The 20,221-nt window shown below is 47.9% G+C and overlaps 1 protein-coding gene across 2 annotated transcripts in view; it reads left to right on the top strand.

The window, feature by feature from the left end:
• Positions 1 to 20,221, top strand: part of DIP2C (DIP2 acetate--CoA ligase C (putative)) — a 166,804-nt gene that overhangs the window by 37,390 nt on the left and 109,193 nt on the right. For both annotated transcript variants that reach the window (XM_017862169.1, XM_017862170.1), the window contains exons 7-12: positions 3,504 to 3,595; positions 9,553 to 9,663; positions 17,259 to 17,382; positions 17,750 to 17,859; positions 18,032 to 18,134; positions 20,035 to 20,099. In XM_017862169.1, the coding sequence (XP_017717658.1) occupies positions 3,504 to 3,595; positions 9,553 to 9,663; positions 17,259 to 17,382; positions 17,750 to 17,859; positions 18,032 to 18,134; positions 20,035 to 20,099 (605 nt within the window). The remainder of the gene's footprint in view (positions 1 to 3,503; positions 3,596 to 9,552; positions 9,664 to 17,258; positions 17,383 to 17,749; positions 17,860 to 18,031; positions 18,135 to 20,034; positions 20,100 to 20,221) is intronic.

Raw genomic sequence — 20,221 nt, forward strand, 5'->3', positions numbered from 1 at the left:
CAGGCGCCCGCCACCTCGCCTGGGTAGTTTTTTGTTTTTTTTTAGTAGAGACGGGGTTTCACTGTGTTAGCCAGGATGGTCTCGATCTGCTGACCTCGTGATCCGCCCGTCTCGGCCTCCCAAAGTGCTGGGATTACAGGCTTGAGCCACCGCGCCCGGTCCTTTCAGTAGTTTTAAATGGATAGTGTGTGTCATCCATGGTGAAGCATAAGCTTTACTTTTTAAATTATGCTCTCAGAAATAGGTTTTATTCAGTCAAAAGGATGAAAGACTTTTCTGTGTGACCCTCATCTCCGGCCCAATTCAGCCCTGGAGCTAATTGTGTACTTGGAGTCACTGCTGCATGACAGCTGATGGCCCCCGAGGCCTTCCCGCCTCCCCGCCCGGAATACAGGAGCAGCTGCGCTCTTCCGGGTGCGTGCGTTCACTCTGAGCACTAACAGACGTTCGCTTGGATGTTTTAAGCATGTGGTATGCGTTGGCACAGGACTAAGGTTTGGGAAATCAAAGACGAGTAAGACACAGTTCTCACGGGGCCTATGATCTCGATCAGAAGGATCGCCCCTCTCTGCTGCTGGAACGTTGAACGGTGCTGGCGTCTTTCCCCTTCCTGCAAGGTTAAGATGAATGGGAGACATAAGACACAGACTGAATATTCATATGAAAAGTTGGAGTCATCAGAACTCATGCCCCCAACCAATGCATTTTAACTCCTGCTTTTAAATCATCTATATGTTGTTGTATTTTAATTATCCATATTAATTGCAGGCCGTGGGTTGATCTTGGTTTTTACTTGTTAAAGGAATATAAGAAAACGACACGTTTCCAAATGTAAGATTACAGCTTATCAGATGAAAACGCAGTGAACACTGTGGAAAGCTCCCTCTGCACAGAAACGCTAACGTAGATGAACGAATGATTGGTTGTTGCTGAGACGACTCAGAAACAAGCTCGTCGAATGAGAATTGTTCTAATACTGAGTAACCTGGTGTCACTGAAGGGCTGTATTCTCTAAACTCCTGCTGTTTCCCCTCAACCCCCAAATTTAGCTTCCTATGAAGCATTGGGGCAGCAGAATTCCCAGCTGATAAACTTAGGATCATTAATAGAAAGTGTAGGTGGCTAATGAAAGCCACAAGTCAATAAACTTTTGAAACATCTTATAATTCTGTTTTCCACCTTAGACTACCCGTGGCATTTCATAATCTTAAAAAGTCACGCTGTGCCGTTAATTGCCCTTCACGTCCTGCCTCCAGCAGCTCTGCAGTACACTCTGCCTCCTCTGTGGTTTTCGGGAGAGACCTACACATTCATTTTGCGTTCCTACCAAGCAGATGCTCATGTTCGTCTCCCTTTTAATGTTTTATTTGTTTATGGTTTTCCTATTACTCCAGATGTTCTGAGCAATCTACATGCTTGAGCTAGCAGCGCACTGGGCCACCTTTCTGTGGCCTTGCTGCTTTTTTGCGTAGTTGATGGTGCGTCTCAAGTTCCCGCCTCCTTCCCCGGCTCGCTCCGGTTCAGCCCGATGCCACCCACTACCTCTCCCCTCACCAGTTACACTGTGTGTGAAATTACAATTAATGTCTAATACAACAGTGCTGACCTCACACACATCTCCTTTATGAATCAGTTAAGAGCTGCTGTATCTTTATATCAGCAGCTTAACTTCTTGCCTTTTCTGTTTGAGAAGTATAAAAATACCAAATATATTTCAAGAATTTTGCCTAAAGTTTGCATGTGTTTTATCAAACTCTATTGTTAACTAGCTTCTGTGTGAACTTAGGATGTCAAGACTCTTAGCTGAGAATGAAGTTGAAATTTTCACAAACTAGAATGGTGCTAATCGAGTGTAATTGATTTAATCAGTTACAGCACATTGGTTTTCTTTCAATTGCAGTGAATTGATTGTTATTGTTTACCCAACTATAATAGTTCCCTAATCTTGTTCACATTAAAGAAATCTGAAACCACAGAATAATAGTTTTTGTTGGGGAAGAAATACTCCGAGTTACATCTAATGAGCCAGTGGTCGTTTTCAGGAAAATAAAATCCCCAAATAGAATTCCAGATGACTGTAAAGCTGCCAGTCTTGAAGACTACCTATGGTGTTGAGGATGAGGAGCTAAGGAAGACAGGAGGAGTGAACATGAATGAAAGTGTGTCTAGCAAAAGTGCTCAGGGATATGCCAGAATGCACACTGTAACTTGGTATTTCATTACAGCTTGCCTGTGACGTTAGTAAAATGAAGACACGTTTGCTGAACCCGTACTATGGCCGGGAAGTGTCCTAGGAACTAGAATAATCAAAAATAATCATTCTCTTCATGTTCTCGTTAGCGAGGGATAAATACTGTGGTAAATAAATAATACCCGAGGAGCGCTCATTCCCATAGGAAATAAGCAAATTCAGGGTTTTTTAGTTTGCACTGTGTTGTGAACAAAATCTGATTTCGCGTTTACATTTAAAATAGGGAAAAGATGAAAACAGTGACTGCATTGAAACAAAATAGTTAAGATTGCTGTTACCTTTATTACACTATTAAATCATTGTCTGTCTTCTAACACCTTGACTACCCGAGAAGCTCTCTCAGCTGAAGGCTCTGAGACTAGGTTGTAAAAGGCCATTGTGTAATTTAAGAACTCATTTTAGGCTTTAAAGTCATTGTTGTTTGATCTCAGACTGTTATATTTACCGTTATCTTTATCTGAATCCAAGGATTCGTCATTAAAAACCCTAAAACCCTGAGGTTAGGGAAGTTTGAAGGTGAGAAACACAGGACTTGCGAGTCTGGAGCCTCTGCAGGTGGTTTTCTGCTCTGTGTTCCTCAGTCCCGTGGGACTGACTGTGGCTGAGGGACGTGTCACCGGGCGTGACTTTGTGGCAGTGACGCTGTTGCGGTGGCCCCACAGGACTTTTCTCCCTAGAACCTTCCCCACGGTTTCTGTGCTGATGGTGTTCTCAGGGCTTTTGCTGCAGGCACTTCGTGCACTCAGAGGGGATTTGTTTTGTGCCGGCCTCGTTCCAGCGTCCAGGCAGCTCTGACTGTTGCAGTTGGAGTCATTGCTTTTACTCCTCTTGACTCCAGGGACTCAGGATGAGTTGAAGCTTTGATCTACAGGGAGAAGGTTCTCGGGGCCCTCACGCCCCCTGGCAGTGTCATTTCAGCTGGGCAGATCCCAGCCCTGTGATGGTGTGTGCACTGTCAGGTCCCCCCACCACTGGCCCCCACATCACAGATCAGAAGACGGGCCAACACTTGGTTTTCACTTTTTATTTTCATTCTCTCTCCTGAAGCTTTGTTTTAGAATCCCTGTTCTACTTTCACTCATTTTCCATTCTCGCCTACCAGTTCCCCCTTTGCTCAGCCGCCCCCAGTTCAAGTCACTTACAGACCGTGATACAGGAAGCAGAGTGGACTCATGCCCTGGACTTTGGTTTGCGGAAGCAGTGCTCTCCGTATGGCTTAACATGCACATTTGTCTGTGATTTGTATTCATAGGCAAGCTGTGGACGAGAAGTATGAAGGTCGCTTACAGCATTCTGCACAAATTAGGCACAAAGCAGGAACCCATGGTGCGGCCTGGAGATAGGGTAAGTGCACCTTAAATTGTTGAATCTACAAAACACACAGTCCTGTGTGGAAAAGATGCCCACTGTTTAAACATTACAGAGTTCAGCGCCACCTCCGCTTTCTAGTGGAAAGCAAGTTTTCCTTCTTAACTGCTACCTGGTAAATTACACAGGACAGATACTATTAATGGTATCTCCATTCTAATGTTACATCTTGAGCAGGTAATGGTCTTGTCCATGCCTTATGCCCCAGTTTAGATGTGGAGCTGGGTATAGAACCTGGTTTTCTTGCATTTATATGTACAGCCTTTTACCTATGTGCTTTACGTGCCCTGAAGATTAGGTTATCCTACCTGAAGAACTCCAAGTGAATTACATAAAGACATCATTTAGAGCTCCATAGACCAACAGAAGCATGAGCTTTGATTACTTAAGCCATACTATAGATTCTTTCCCATTTTTTATTGAACACGTTTGGCCTCTTTTAAAAGTAAACTGTAGATGTCGTATTCCCTGATTATGAAACTTACTACAAAGCTTATAATAATCACAATAGTGTACTGGCTTAGAGACAGACATATACACCAATGGAACAGAATAAAGAGCCTGGAGATAAACCCTTGTGTATATGGACAAGTGATTTCCAGCAGGGTGCCAAGATATTCAACGGGGAAAGGATGGCCTTTCCAACACACAGTGCTGGGAAAACTGGACATCCACCTGCAAGAGAATGAAGTTGGATGTTTACCTAACGTGCAAAAATTCATTCAAAATGGACCAAACGCCTAAATGTAAGAGCTAAAACCAAAACCTAGAAGAAAACGTAAAGAAAATGCCTTAGAAGAAAACATAGAGAAGATACCTCACAATGCTGGATTTGATATTAAAAATTTTTGTACATCAAGAAGCACTATCGAGAGTGAAAAGGCCACCTACAGAATGGGAGAAAATGTTTGCAAATTATTTGCCAACAGATTAATATCTAGAATATTTAAAGAATTCCTACAACTCACCACCACCAAAAGAAGCAACAACAACGAAAATGTTTAAGTGGGCCAGAGACTTGAGTAGACGTTTCTCCAAAGATTTGGCAGTGGCCGATACACACATGAGGAGATGCTCAGCATCCCTGATAGGGAAAAGCAAACCAAAAGCTCAGTGTAACGCTGCTTTACACTGAGAAGCATGGCAATGACCAAACCACCGAAAAGGGCACGTGTCGGCAAGGATGTGGGGAAACCGGAACCCTTGCGCACTGCTGGTGAGGATATAAAATGGTGCAGCCGCTCTGAAAAACGTGGCAGTCCCTCAAAAAATTAAAAAATTAAACATGGAATTACCGTGTGATCCAGCAATTCTGCTTTGGGGTGTGTACCCAGAAGGATTGAAAACAGTCTAGGAGAGAAATGAGTACACTCAGGCTCATAGCAGCCGACTCACAAAACCAAACGGTGGAAGCAGCCCCAAATCTAAGGACTAGGTGTGGATTTCCCGTTAGAAGGGTTCATGGATGAGCCTTGAAGATACTATGCCTAGTAAAATAAGCCAGATACAAAACAGGTACTGTGTGATTCCGCTCCTATGAGCGTAACTGCCCAACAGGTTCACCTTGCCCGCTGCCTAGCCAGAGCCAATTTATCTCGCCGGGAATTGCAGTGGAGAGAGTGATTCACGCAGAGCTGGCTGTGCGGGAGGCTGGAGTTCTGTTATCACTCACATCGGTCTCCCCAAGTGTTTGAGGATCGTTCAGAGGTTTTAGGGATAACTTGGCGGGTGGGGGCTTGGGAAGTGGGGAGCGCTGATTGGTCAGGTTGGAGGTGGACTCAAAAGGGGGTCGAAGTGAGTTTTTCCTGCTGTCTTCTGTTCCTGGGTGCGTTCCCAGAACTGGCTGAGCCAGATGACCTGTCTGGGTGGTGTCAGCGGTTCCATCCGGTGCAGGGTCCGCAGAATACCCCCAGCACCAAGCTTAGGTTTTACGATAGTGATGTGATCCCCAGGGGCAATTTGGGGAGGTTCAGACTGTTGGATCCAGAGGCTGTATGACCCCTAACCGGTAATTTCTAATCTTGCAGCTAATTTGTTAGTCCTGCAAAGGCAGACTGGTCCCCGAGCAAGGAGGGGGTCATTTTGGGAAAGGGCTATTATCAGTTTTGTTTCAGAGTCAAACTGGGAACTGAATTCCTTCCCAAGGTTAGTTTGGCCTACACCAGGAATGAACAAGGACAGCTTAAAGACTAGAAGCAAGATGGAGTTGGTTAGGTCTGATCCCTTTCACTGTCATAATTTCCTCAGTTACCATTTTCACAAGAGTGGTTTCATGACATCCGTAGAGTAGTCAAACTCGAGAGAACCAAAAGTAGAAAGATGAGGTGTCAGGGACTGGGGGAGAGGAATGCAAAGTTCGTGTTTAATAGCGACAGAGTTTCTGTTTGGGAAGATGAGAAAGTTCTAGAGATGGCTGGTGGTGGTGCTTGTACAACAGTGTGACTGTACTTCATGCTACTGAATTCTACATGTAAAAATTGTTAGAATTGTAAATTGTGTGTTACCACATAATGGTAACTGTAATGGAATATCTCCATTATCTGGAATGTGGTTCATAGTCTTAATAGTTTTAACAATTCTTTCATAGTATGGCCTCCAGATACTTGAAGTTTCCATATGATAATTACAAAATAAACTCCTGAGTTCCTCTAAGATGTCAGTAGGGATACAGGAAGCACAGTTTTGATGAAATATGTAAAGAGGCTTATTTTAGGCAGGGATTGGTTTAGCTTGGTTGGGTCGGGGTGAAGGTGCTACTTTTCCAAAATTATTCTTACAAAATATTATCTGAGAAGGGCTCTCGAAGAGAAAAGATGAGCCTGTAGCTCTTGGTTAGGTACCAGGAGGTAGTGTGGAAGGTGTTGAAGCCGTTCGTCTGGACAGCAGGGCCGGCTGTATGAGGATCCCTGGAGGGGAGCTGGGAATCCCTCAGCCAGAAAGGCCTTCGCTCCCCTGAAGAGCCTGTGCATGCGTCTCCTGACTGGCTGCTGCCTGCTCTGTGAATAATTACGTACAGTGAGGTATCAGAGAAGCACACAGAGGATTGAATGCAGGGAAGCCATGTGGGTTTACAAAATCGAGCATCTTTGTATTTGTAAAGTATTGTATTGGAATCACTATGGAGATAGCAATAAAACAGGATTTGAGACTGATTCAAATATTGAAGGAATGATGTAAATACAGAGTTCTAACAAAATGATGTAAGTACAGAGTGTTCTCTTCCTTAAATTGCAAAAAAATGTTGTTTTGATGCTAAAAGAGCCTTTAAGTATTTTCCCCTTTTCTATCCATTACTTGTATTGTTGCGTGCGTACAATAATGTACAATTTTATATTCTGCTTTTATTAACTTTGTTATACCACATTTCAGTACAACTCTGCAGTGGTCTGTAATACGGAATTTTCAGCATGAACTCTAGTGAGAATTTTAAACCCCTGATAAAGAAGAACTTCCTTTGAGCAGAGGCACCAGGAGCTGAGAGAGGAGCCAGATGCGAGGTGCTTCTTGGGAGAGGGCTGATTGCAGTCTGGCCGTGGGGATGACACGTATCCTCTCCGTCTCGGCTGTCTGCCCTTGGTGAAGACTCTGCCTCCAGAGCTGGTGTTCTGGGAAGATTAACAAGTCAGAATTGAACACGTTCTTTATGAATAGGTGCAATCATCAGTTTTGGATGGAACTTTAACGTCTTCTGAATTTTCGAACGTTTCCTGGTGTGTTTTGGTCCGCCTTAGGGGAAGCAGTTGTATAGCAGTGGTAATGTGGAAATCTTACAAACATTTAACTGAAGACTATTTACCATGTCAATATCTGAAAAACATGCCATCAGCGCTCAGTCCATCACGTGACACTCATGACTGTGTAAACCTCAGATAGTTTGAAGAAATTGGTTGTGGCTTATCTGCATAGACGTACAAATCATTTTATTCCCTTTCTAATCTCTCTTAGCAAATTGTAGTGGACTGTAGAAATGCCATACAGAAAGGAAATATTCATATATTCATAGAATCTACAACTTAATTTTGTGTCAGCCAATGATCCTGCGTTCCGACCTTTCCAGCATGGCCTGCTCCCCTCTCAACAACCATCTGGATGCTTTTATGTCAGCCTGCTTACTTAGATACACAGATGATTAGGATGTTTGTCTAAAACTGTTCATGATGAAGTTAGTTCCAGCTAGGACATTTTTAATAAATTGTTTAACTTCAAGAACGAGGCCTGGTGTGGAGGCTCATGCCTGTAATCCCAGCACTTTGGGAGGCTGAGGTGGGTGGATCACTAGGTCAAAAGATCGAGACAAGCCTGGCCAACATGGTGAAACCCTGTATCTACAAAATACACAAAAAAAATGGCTGAGTATGGTGGTGCACGCCTATAGTCCTAGCTACTCGCAAGGCTGAGGCAGGAGAATCGCTTGGACCTGGGAAGTAGAGGTTGCAGTGAGCTAAGATTGCACTACTGTACTCCAGCCTGGGCAACACAACAAGACTGTCTCAAAAAAAAAAAAAAAAAAAATCCAGAATGAGGTAATGCAAAAATGATGCACATGTGCTAAATCATAGGAAAATCATAGGATTCATGTGCTGATGAAAACACTTGTCCATAAGGAAGAGGAACACTAATGCTACCCCACACATGAGTAATCTGTGTTAAAATAGAAGCAGAGTTCGCAGGGCATAGTGGGAATCCAGAAATAGGGCTGCCTATTAAAACTCTATCATCAAAGGAAAATTGTTCCTTGTCAAGATGCACCATACTGTTAAGGACCATCAGAAAACGTATTTAGAAAACACTGGCCAGGCACAGTGGCTCACATCTGTAACCCAAACACTTTGGTGGGGGGGATCCAAGGCAGGAGAATCGCTTGAGGCCAGCCTGGGCAGCATAACGAGACCCCATCTTAAACATATTTTTTAAAACTTAGCTGAGTTTAAGGCCAGCCTGGACAACATAGTGAGACCCCATCTAAAATATTCTTTAAAAATTAGCTGGGTATAGTAGTGCCCACGAGTTCAAGGCTGCAGTGAGCTATGGTTGTGCCACTGCACTCCAGCCTTTGTAATAGAGTGAACTTGTTTCTTTAAAAAAAAAAAAAATCTGTTAGTAGTTACCAATATTACTTGATAATTTACATTAACCACAGTTTTAGAACTCTGACAATTCTCTCAGGAACTTAGTTCCTAAGAGGTTGATCTGGCAGGATGGATCGGTGCCACATCCAGGCAGCTACACAGGGAAGACTTTGCTGCAGGGAGGGGCAGGGCCCACAACACGTGCACGCGTGTGGCATCGGGACTGATGCTGCTACTGGCCCTAGTGCCAGTAACTTGGCCTTTACTCATAGTCAGCGTCCACGAGCTCACGCCGTGTGTCAGGCGTCCCACTGAGCTCTCCATGTACATTCTATCATTAGACCTTCACGACCACGTTAAGACACAGGCTCTATCATTATTCTCACTTTTCAGAGAAGAACACTAAGGCTTGGAGAGGCCACAATTGTGCCTGAGATCCCAGAGCTAAACACTGACATGGGATCTGAGCCGAGTCCTGCGCACGGCCTAACAAACTGCACAGCTGTCCCATGACAGTTATGAAGACTGTGTAGAAATACAAGGAAGCACTTACAAAGCTTAGTGAGAAACAGTAGGGTATGGCTTCATCTGTGTGAAATATGTGGGTATGGAAGGTAATATGCAAAACATAAAGGCAGTTGTACTCTGGTGATGGTGTGACAGACGACTGTTCATGCGTTTGTCTTCTACATGAATTCAAGGCCAGGTGCGTGATGCTTATTAAAACAGGGCTCACTGAAATGCATTGTACGTAGGACCTGGTTCTCACTGAAGCATGCCCTCACCTAGAACCAAGCTCTTCCGTGGCGTCTTAGGAAGCCAGGATCCCACGTTAACGCTGACCTGCTCTGGCCTGTCCCACAGGTGGCTCTGGTGTTCCCCAACAACGATCCGGCCGCCTTCATGGCAGCTTTCTACGGTTGCCTGCTGGCCGAGGTGGTCCCCGTGCCCATCGAGGTGCCTCTCACGAGGAAGGTAAGGAACGCGCCCTTTGGTCTCTTGCGGAGTAAGATGGCTTTCATGGCGCTGTCTCCCAGCTGGGTGAGGGTCTCCTCGCTGTTGCTGGGACCTTGGGTTTCCTTCAGTTGCCTCGAAAAGGGGCGTGGTCGCTGGCTGGCCCTGCAGCCTGGGATGGGTGTCCCGGAGGTGGAGCACAGCTTGCTTTGGGGTCAAACATGGAGCCTCTTGGTCAGTAAAGCAAGGGTGTTTGAGAATCTTGTTCCTTGGTGTCATGTGCACTAGAATTGGGGTAAATGATAGTTTTTTGAAATGTATTATTTTTTGAAGGGTGGTGGATGCTGCTTTTGTTCAGGTGTTTTGACATCCGGTCTAAGGTTGACCTATGATTTGTCAGGTCTTATTCTATAAGGAGAATAAACCACTGAACTTGCTATTGTAATTATTGTTTAGTCTGATGTAAAGAAATTAATGTGCATTGTCAATCAAAAAGTATTTGAAACAGGTTTCAATTTAGAATTTTATTTTGCCAAGGTTAAGGCCATGGCCAAGACCCAGCCTCAGGAGGTCCTGGGACCGTGTGCCCAGGGTGGTCTGGCTGCAGCTTTTAGGTTCACACATTTTCGGGAGACATGAGACATTAAGCAATACACGTAAGACGGATGTTCATTTGGTCTAGGAAGGCCCAGCAGCTTGAGGCAGCAGTCGGGGGCCTTCCAGGTCACAGGTGGATTCTAAGAGTTTCTGATTGGCAGTTGGTTGAAAGAGTTTATCTAAAGCCCTGGAATCAATAGAAGCCAGTGTCTTAGGGTTGGGGTTGTAGAGACCAAGGTTTTTATTATGTGGAGGAAGCCCCCGGGCAGCCGGCTTCAGAGAGAATAGATGTAAATGGTTCTTATCAGACTTAGAATGGTGCCAGAGTCTTAATCATCCCTGGATCAGGAAAAGGCCTGGAAAGGGAAGGAGATTCTCTACAGAATGTAGATTTTCCCCACCAGAAGGAGCTGTATAGGCTATTCCCAACTATGTCAAGTATATTTGGAGGTAAAATACTTTGATTTCTTTCAGGGCCTGCTGTTTGTCATGTTGGTATCTTATTGCTATGGAATGTCGGCTGTGTCAGTCTGGAGTTCTCTCTCTCAATGCCATTGCTGGTCAGCTGTGCCTGAATTTAGCCAGAGGATGAGGGTGTAAGGAGGCGCTTCTGACCCTCCTTCCCATCACAGCTGAACTGGTTTTTCAGGTTAACTTTGGAACGTCCTTGGCTGAGGGAAGGGGTCTATTCAGTTGGCTGAGGGGCTTAGAATTTTAGTTCTGGCTTATGCTGCATAAACCTACGATGTGCCCATGCACACTGCCCTTAAACCATCAGCTCCCTTTAGCACTTTTTTTTTTTTTTTTTTTGGAGATGGAGTTGCTCTGTCTCCCAGGCTGGAATGCAGTGGTGTGATCAGCTCACTGCAACCTCTGCCTCCCAGCTTCAAGCGATTCTCCTCCCTCAGCCTCCTGAGTAGCTGGGATTACAGGTGTGTGCCACCACACCCAGCTAATTTTCCTGTTTTTAGTAGAGACGAGGTTTTGTTGCGTTGGTCAGGCTGCTCTCAAACTCCTGACTTCAGGTGATCTGCCTGCCTCGGCCCCCCACAGGGCGGGAATTACAGGCGTGAGCCACTGCACCTGGCCCCTTGAGCACATCTTTAATGCATGCACTGTGTGGGTGACTCTTCTAGCACTAAAAGGCAACAATCACAGGTAGCCCAGGCTAAGTTCCCAAAGAAACTTCCAGCTGTCTTTGTGGCTATTCCAACATTAAAATTTGTTGACTCAATATTTAAGAAAACCGTCTGCCACCTCTTGGAACACACATGGGTATCTCTTCAGAGTCTGTGCCAGTTATATGGTTGCATTTCAAGCTGCCCCTTGGAATGGGAACGGGGTTCCTTTTGGAAACAGGAAAGATGATTGCTATTTTCATTTCCTATGTATAAAGCCAGGAGGTTCATGCTTGGCCTCCCGAGTATGCGTGTGTCTGGCAGAGACAGGGGAGTCTGTGGTAGCTGCCATGGGAGAATGCCAGTTCCCCCGCCCCTGGATTTGCAGCCAGTTTCCCCCAGATTTGCAGCCAGCACTCCACATGTGCATCAGACAGGTCAGACTTCCCATGAGGTGCTTTCTCGTCACCCTGGTTCCCGTGGTCTTCACAACACATGAGAAAAGTGGAAGGACTGGAGGACTCCAGTCATGCTTACATGACAGCTTCAGTACTGTAGTTAACCCAGTCCTGGGATCTAGTGAGGAGTTAATGAGGCTCCCCTTCAGCTGATGTTCATGTCAGTGGTTAGGGGCTCTCTGGACATGCTCTGAGGTCTCTAAGCAACAGGGAAATGATGATTTGCAGGAACCTGTAGGCATCAGCATATGGTGATGGTTCAATAACCAGATACAAAACATTTATCATTGTTATTCGTAACAATTATTTCTTCTTTTCTTTACTTGAACAATTTGTATTTGTCCATGTTAAGTGTTAGAGCGTGGTGTCCTCCAATCCAGGCTGGTTTGCAGAGGAAAATCATTTGTGTGTGTGAGGGGGTGGTTTTCCTGAGTAGGTTCCAGGCTGCCCTCAGGTTGGCAGAAATGCCATCCTGTTATCTGAAATCCTAGGCATAGCTTCAAATACCAAGGTGGCGTTCATTTCAGCCATGAAACGTTTCACCATAACACCTTTAAGATGCTTTGAAATAATGAAGTTAAGTACCTTTGAATGGTGGTAAAGACATAAACCATCCGTTTTGAACAGATCAGAAATCTTTCCAAGGCCACGTGGCTGGGAAGGTGTGGCAGTAATGATGGAGAAAGAGGAGCTTTCCTCCCCCACAGGAGGACCGACAGTCCCCCTTGGCTTGGAGCCCCTTGCACCCAAGTAGAGGCTGCAGGTTCACTGTAGATAGGGCAGGTCCGCATGGGGACGAGGGGCATCTCGGGGGGACTCTCTGTGGTCAGAGGGCAGGGAGCACAGCAGGAGAACAGCGTGGGGACATCTTGGGAGGCCAGGACTTTTCATGCTCGGAGGTCCCTGGGAACTTAGGTATCAGTGACTGTAACCTGTGTAGGTGATGAGGTCGCAGGGACAGGAAAGAGCCCCTGCCTGTCCCTCACTCACCTCCAGGACATAGGGGAGGGGCCCTCTGTGGCTGCGGTTTTGTCACCAAGCACCGTGAGCACGAAAAATCCTCTCAGAAGAAAGGGCTGGCGTTCCCACCTTGCCCACTCTGTGCCAATATAACCCTGAGGTGACTTTGCCTACAGATGCCTCAGGCTATGCAGAAAGCTGTGGAGAATGCAAAGACCTTCACAAGGCATTTAGAAATCTTTACTGTGCAAACCAGTGGTCATGGGATAGAATTCTAGGGAAACCACAAGTGATTTCGCAGGTGAAGGACAGAGACCCTCCCCTGAGGCCGAGCCTTTGAGTTCTAAAGACACCGTGACTTGATTTTAAACATTATTTTAACTGACAAGTTATATACATTTATGGGATAGAGTGTGGTGTTTTGATATATGCATACAACATGGAATGTTGATCAAACTGATTAACATATCTGTCACCTTGCTTATCTCTCATTTTTTATGGAGACATTTGGAATTTACTCTTGGTTATTTTGAAATGTAGATTATATTTTTATTAACTATAGTTACCCTGCTCTGCAATAGATCTCAAAACATCTTCCTCCAATCTGAGGCTTTGTCTCTTCTGACCAACATCTCCCCATCTCCTCTCCTCCCCGTCTCCTCCTCCCCGTCTCCTCCTCGCGTCGCTCCTCCGCCATCTCCTCCCTCCATCTCCTGTCCCTTCCCCCATCTCCTCCTCCCTTCCCCATTCCTCCCTCTCCTGGCCTATCGTGTCACATTCTGTTCACTCTACTAATGTAACATAACTGAGGCTCATGTGGCCGTGGCCTTTCTGTGCCTGGCTTATTTCCCGGCAGGCGCGTAATGTCCTTGCGGTTCAGCGGCTGGACCGGGCTTGCCTTCCTTGCTGAAGGCTGAATAGCGCCCACTATTGTGTATGTCCTTCCAGCCGTTCATCAACGCTGTCTTGCCTCCTCTCTGAAGGCTGAATAGCACCCAACGTCTGGGTCAGCCTGCCTTGCATCCATTTCATCGGGTTTTTTGGCACTGAGGTCATTTTCTTACTGGCCCTTGTGGATAACACTCAGATGAAGGTAGAGCATGCAGATAGTTCCTGGGTTCCTGATAGTTTCAGTTCCTTCTGGCCAAATACCCGTACAAGATTGCTGGATCATATGGTAGCTCTGTTTTTAGGTTTTTTGAGAAATCTCCATACCATTTTCCATAATGCTGTCGCTAATTTGCATTACCACCAATAGCATTGCAAGGGTTTTCTTTTTCTGCATCCTCAATCAACAGGTATTTTTTTTCCTCTTTTTGATAAACGCGCAGTTGGTAACACTGCAGCAAGTGAAGGTTGATGTCTCTTGTCAGTTTTTTTGTTTTGTTTTTTCTTTTTTTCTTTTTGAGACAGTCTTGCTCTGTCCACCCAGTGCTGGAGTGCAGTGGTGTGACTCTCTGCTCACTGCAACTCATACTCCCGTGTTCAGGCTATTCTCCTGCTTAGCCCTCCTGAGTAGCTGGGATTAGTAGGTGCGCACCAATGACACCTCGCGCTATTTTGTATTTTTACTAGAGATGGGGTTTAGCCATGCTGGAAGGCTTGTCTTGAACTCCTGGACCTCAAGTGATCCGCCTGCTGTGGGCTAACCAATGCTGGGGATTGACAGGCGTTGGTCATCTTGCGGCTTCCTTGTGGTTTACTTTGGCCTTTCCTGATGCTTAGGATGTAGAGCGCGTTTTCATTGGACCTGTTGTGCCATTCTGGGTGCCATCCTTTGAGAAGTAGTGCTTTTTAGATGTACAGTTGTTGGTCCTTAGAGATTTTTCTTATTTTAACTGAAAGATCCTCGTGGCTATGGTGCAAGTCAAAGTGGGGTCAGATGAGCATATTTGTGTAGTGATAAGTATGTGAACCCTAATATTTCTTCCTCGTGCCAGTCCTACAGCCACTAGAAGTGTCTTTCAAATAAAGGCCCTAATGAGAACCTGTTTCTGAAACCATCTTGGGAGGATTCTTTTTTTTTTTTATCCTCTCCTGAGAAGAGGTCTTGCCCCTGTCACCAGGCTTGAGTGCAGTGCGTGATCTCTGCTCACTGAAAGCCTCCGCCCTGGGAGGATCTCTTTTTTTCACGCTTTCCTGAGATGTCCACCTGTTCCGGAGTTTGGCCTCAGATCCAGCCAGATAGGCCGACAACCCACCTTTTCAGGAAGAGGACTAAGGCTGTGAGTCTAGAAGCCACTAGTCCAGGTGCAGCCAGGTCTCATCCTTGTCCACTGCGAGAGCCATGAGGCCGCACCGACGACTGTCAGCCCTTTGCTTCTGGTGCTAGTGTGCGGAGATCACCTGTCTGATCCCTTTCTTTGGTTGAGTGTTATGTGTGCGTGTTTGGGCACATGTGTGTGAGTGTGGTTGAGTGTGGGCATGTGTGTGGGCACGTGTGTGATGCATGGCACGTGTGAGTGGTGGGACATGTGGGCACGTTGTCTGCATGGGCACATGTATGTAATGTGAGTGGTGACTGTTGAGTGTGTGCGCTCTGTGTGTGCTGTTGAGAGTGTGTGTGTGTACATGTGCATGGGTATGGTGGGAAGTCTGTGGTTGAAGGCTGCACGGTTTCCTCCCACACAGGTGTGTAGGGTGAGACATGGTAAGTGTTGTTCTGAGTGCACTGGCCAGGACTGGGCAGAGCTGTGCTGAGGGCTGGCGTCTGACGGGGCGGCGGGGGAGTGAGACATGGTAAGTGTTGTTCTGAGTGCACTGGCCGGGGCTGGGCAGAGCTGTGCTGAAGGCTGGCGTCTGACGGGGCGGCGGGGGCGCTCTACACGTGCTGAGGAGCAGCAGGCCTAGCCTCACCTTGGCGAAACCGCAGCCACGTCCTCCCAGGCCTGCCGCTCCTGTGGTTTTCCGTCTCTTCCTTATTTTTTAGGGAGTCTTGTTATGTGTATGATTTTATCGTTTGGGGGATTAAATCATGGGCAGACATTACCAGGGCAGGGTTTAGGGAAAGGTTGGCTTCTGGCCTGAGGTCAGCGTTCCACCCACAGCCATGAGCGACTGGCCTCAGCCGTTCCTCCGTCTTGTGACCATCACGCATGTGCTCCTGCCTCCACCTGGCACTTTCTGGCTCAGCGGAGCTGCCTTCCTGCTGTGGAAACTAATGTCGTCCCACCTCTGCCCCTTACCTCTTCAGAGTTGGGACGTTTGCTGATGTAATGTTCACATTCACATTAAAGTAACTGATTAGGGCTGTACTTGAGCAAGCACCACGGGTGGGAAAAGCACCACAAGACGTCCCCAAAGTGGGTTCCATCTGTCCGCTGAGCTCCCGATGACCAGACCTTGGGGAGCCACATTGCGTGTGCTAGTTGGCCCGTTTGGCTATTGCTCCGTGAAAGTTCCACAGAGAGGTGTTTTCACCGTAGATTTAACTCTACAGTAAGAAAAGTACTAAACACTTAAGAGACTACAGCTTTGAAATTTTAATGCTGCCTAATTTACCCAGGTGAAAACATCACTCTTCAGCTCATGTTCTCCCGTTTTCAGGGAAACAGGTGGGAAGATCCTCAGCCAGGCCTCTGATCGCCAACAGCAACCGGGCCGTGTGGGGTCCATGCGGGGGAGGGGGGCGTCCACGCTGAGCCATCCGGGAGAAGACGGTGACCTGCTCGCTACAATGTGGCATTTTTACTTCCTGGAACCCCTGGCTGTTTTGGAGCTTTCGGTTTATTTTATGAATTAAATAATGGAAAACCCGCACAGCTGGCAGACGTAGAGAGAGTGACGTGCCTTGGCTGCCTTTGGGCAGATGGACAGGAGTGAGAACTGGCGTGGGTCTGCTCAGGTCTGAACTTCCAAACCAGAGCTGGCCACCTGGAGCCACCTGTACCTGGTGTCTCCAGTGAGGCTGCACAGCAGTGGCCCGTCTCAGCAAGCTTCAGTTACTTCGCTGAGACCGAGCTGTTCAGGGTGAGGAGAAGGTGACCCAGGTCTTCCTTCCTCTGGCTGAGGTTCCCTGCCTGGCACCCATGCCAGGTGTGCCTTCTGTGCCTTTGGTCTTTGAATGTTTTAAAGATCAGGCACTTGGTGTTAGTGTGTTAGTACAAGTGTTTTTTCAGACCTTGTCTGTTCTCTACAGTAATTGTGTCCTATGATCATAGTCTTATGGAATCGGAGGGAACTATAACAGCAGCCTCTTAATGTGACCCGCTGAGCACCAGCCCTGCACTGAGCACTTTCCATACACTCTTCTAATTTATCCTCAACAAACCTGGGAGACGCTGTTCTTTCTGTCCCTGTTTTACCCGTGAGGACACTGAGGCCATGCCAGCTCACCTGTTAGGGGTCCCACAGATGCCAAGCAGCAGGGTTGGGGTTGGATCCCCGTTCTGCAGACTCCAGGGTCTGTGCGAACCCTGGAGGGAGGGCCGAAGGCCGGGCGGGTCGTGGATTCTCAACCCCTCTCTCTCTGTTGCCCTCTCAGGATGCAGGGAGCCAGCAAATAGGTTTCTTGCTTGGAAGCTGTGGTGTTACCGTAGCCTTGACTAGTGACGCCTGCCATAAAGGACTTCCGAAAAGCCCAACAGGAGAGATCCCACAGTTTAAAGGTATGCCACCGAGGCTCCGAGAGCTCGCATGCCCACATCCTTTGTCAGAAGACGGGTGCGGGAATACGTCACCCCGCCTCGGTTTCAGTCCTCTGTGGAATGAAACGTCAGTTGCGGACCCACAACTTTTCACGCGTTCACGTCCCCGATGACACAGCCGGGTTGCCGGCCCGTGGGGTGACATGAAGGTAATGCATGGTGGAGGCTTGGGTGCTCTTCTGTTGATGTCTTAGATCTCATGAAATCTGGAAACACCAGAGATTCAATCTAGTTGATGTGTTTGAAAGGGTACCACATGAATGGAGAGAAATTCTGCAGGCCTGCTTTCTGAGCAACATTTAAAATGAACTTGTCGTTTATTTCCAAGGTTGGCCAAAGCTGCTGTGGTTTGTCACAGAGTCGAAACATCTCTCCAAACCGCCCCGAGACTGGTTCCCACACATTAAAGATGCCAATAACGACACTGCGTATATCGAGGTGAGTCAGCCTCAGCCTCCTCCACTGGCCCTGCGTGTGGCCTTGGGAACTAATGTGTCTTTCCGATGGTTACACGAGCGCCAAGATTCAGGAACTCGGAGACCTCAAGTAACCAGAAAAGCTGCCGTGACCTCCCAGCCCCACCTCCCTCATGCTTTCTGTCTCGTTTCAGTACAAGACGTGTAAGGACGGCAGCGTGCTGGGTGTGACGGTGACGAGGACCGCGCTGCTGACACACTGCCAGGCCCTGACGCAGGCGTGCGGCTACACGGAAGGTGGGGTGCCAGACCCTGACTCCTTGGGACCCTGGTTCTAACTGGGACACCTGACACAAAGGCCACGTCCTTCCCACGAGAAGCTGTAGAAATAGTGTGACGTTTGCGCCCAGCTCCGCTGACGTTCACTTATTGCTGGGTTAGGATGTCAGCTCAGCCTGCCATAGCAAAATACCACAGACGGGGCGGCTTCAACACAGACATTTATGTCTGCACAGCGCGGAGGTCTGAGGTCAGCGTGCCCTTGGGCAGTTCCCAGTGGGGGTCTCTTCCCGGCTTCCCGTAGGAGGTGTAAGATGTGCGGTGAGGCGCCCATCCCTGTGACCCCACTGAGCGTGAATGACCTCCTGAAAGGCGCGCTCTCCACACACAGCCACGCTGGGCCTGGGGCTTTGGCATGTGGACTTGGGGAGACGCCACGGAGCTTCACCCCGGGTGCGCATGAGCGTATCTTTAGTTGTAAAGAAAACGCCCGTGTGTCCGCCCGCCCTCCCAGTTGAGTCAGTCTCTGCAGGTCTCTACTACTGCGGTGAAGAAGATTGGGTGCTTGTTGTGTTTTCCTTCCCGCGGGTGGGCTGGTGTGGGAGGCAAAGAGGGGAAGTGAGTGGAGGGAACCGTGGCAACCGCGCTGAAATGGCACAGAGAGGGGAGGGTGTGGGCAGATCCTGGGGACCCCCAGAGACTCCCTGCATGGTGCCCTGAGTCCTCCTGAGATCCCCTGAAGCCTCCTGAGATGTTCACAGACACTGTGATGTGCCGAGGCCCTTTCAGAACCCCAGAGAACCCCATGACCTCGAGAGCCCTTGGGATGCCCTGAGGCCCCTCGAGACCCCCAGAGGCCCCCTGAGATCCCCTTGACCAGGCCCCTGACGGGACAGCTGCAGAGTGCAACCTTGCCTGGCATCTCTTTCTGGACCCTGACGAAGCTGCGGTGGCATCTGCCCCTCTGCTGTGGAATGAAACACTTTTTTCTACTATTTTTATTCTCTCCCCATCCTCATCATCTCCCTTTTAAAAACAACGCACGTGTCCCGTGGGTGTTCTGATGCTTAGCCGTGGACTTTCCACACTTGGGGGTGCGCTGCCCCCTGCTCCTTGCCCTGATAACACCTCCAAGGTCCAGGGCGGTCACTCTTGGGGAGGGAATAGATACATTCCCTCCTTGCTTCACTGCTTTCAGAAGGAACTTGGCTTGTCTCCTTTGGCCGTATGTTGTGAAAGCCGCTCTGTTACCCTCCACACTTCAGCCTTTGGACGGGGAGACTGAGTCATGTGCAGGCAGCTACTGACCTTGGGGGACCAGGTGACTTCCGAGAAAGCTGGGCCTGTTCACGGCCAGCGTGCTCTGTGATAGTAACCCTCATCCAGCATGAGCTTTTAGCACCTTTTTATTTAGAGCCTTCCCCCACAGTCATCGAATAGATTTCCCTCCCTGTCTTCCAGATTCCGGAGCCTCCTTGTTTTATTGCAGCTCCAACCTTGGAGACTTCCAGTAGAGCTGCGTAGGTCCCCGTATTGCCACAAATCCACCTCCTCCTCTGCGCACACAGGGCTCTCCAGCCGCAAAGCTTCCTTTCCTGGGAGACTCATGAGGAAGTGAAAATAAAGCTTTTAAAGAACAAGGCAGGGAGGGGAAAGTATATAAAAAGAGAAGGAATGCTGTGTTTTAAGGCACAGCCTGGAGAGCTAACACTGCTCACTCATGTGTCAGGATACCTGTCTAGAAACTCCAGGGTGGCCAGCACTCAAATGGGTCTACAGAATTTCCACCAAGATGCAGCAAAATGGGATTTTTCCAAGATCTGTTACTTCCTGCGATGCAGTGTTGGATTTTCTTTGCATTTTGGTCTGTTGCTGTCCTGTCCTAAGAAAGAATCTCCTGACTCCCTCTTTTGTGCAGCTGAAACCATCGTGAATGTGCTGGACTTCAAGAAAGACGTCGGGCTCTGGCATGGCATCCTGACAGTAAGTGAGGTCCCCCGGCCGCGCCTGTCCACACAGGGGTCCCCCAGCCACGTCTGTCCACACAGGGGTCCCCGGCCGCACCTGTCCACACAGGGGTCCCCGGCCGCATCGGTCCACACAGG

Source organism: Rhinopithecus bieti, unplaced genomic scaffold (assembly GCF_001698545.2).
Source record: "Rhinopithecus bieti isolate Rb0 unplaced genomic scaffold, ASM169854v2 scaffold_64050, whole genome shotgun sequence".
NCBI lineage: Eukaryota > Metazoa > Chordata > Mammalia > Primates > Cercopithecidae > Rhinopithecus > Rhinopithecus bieti.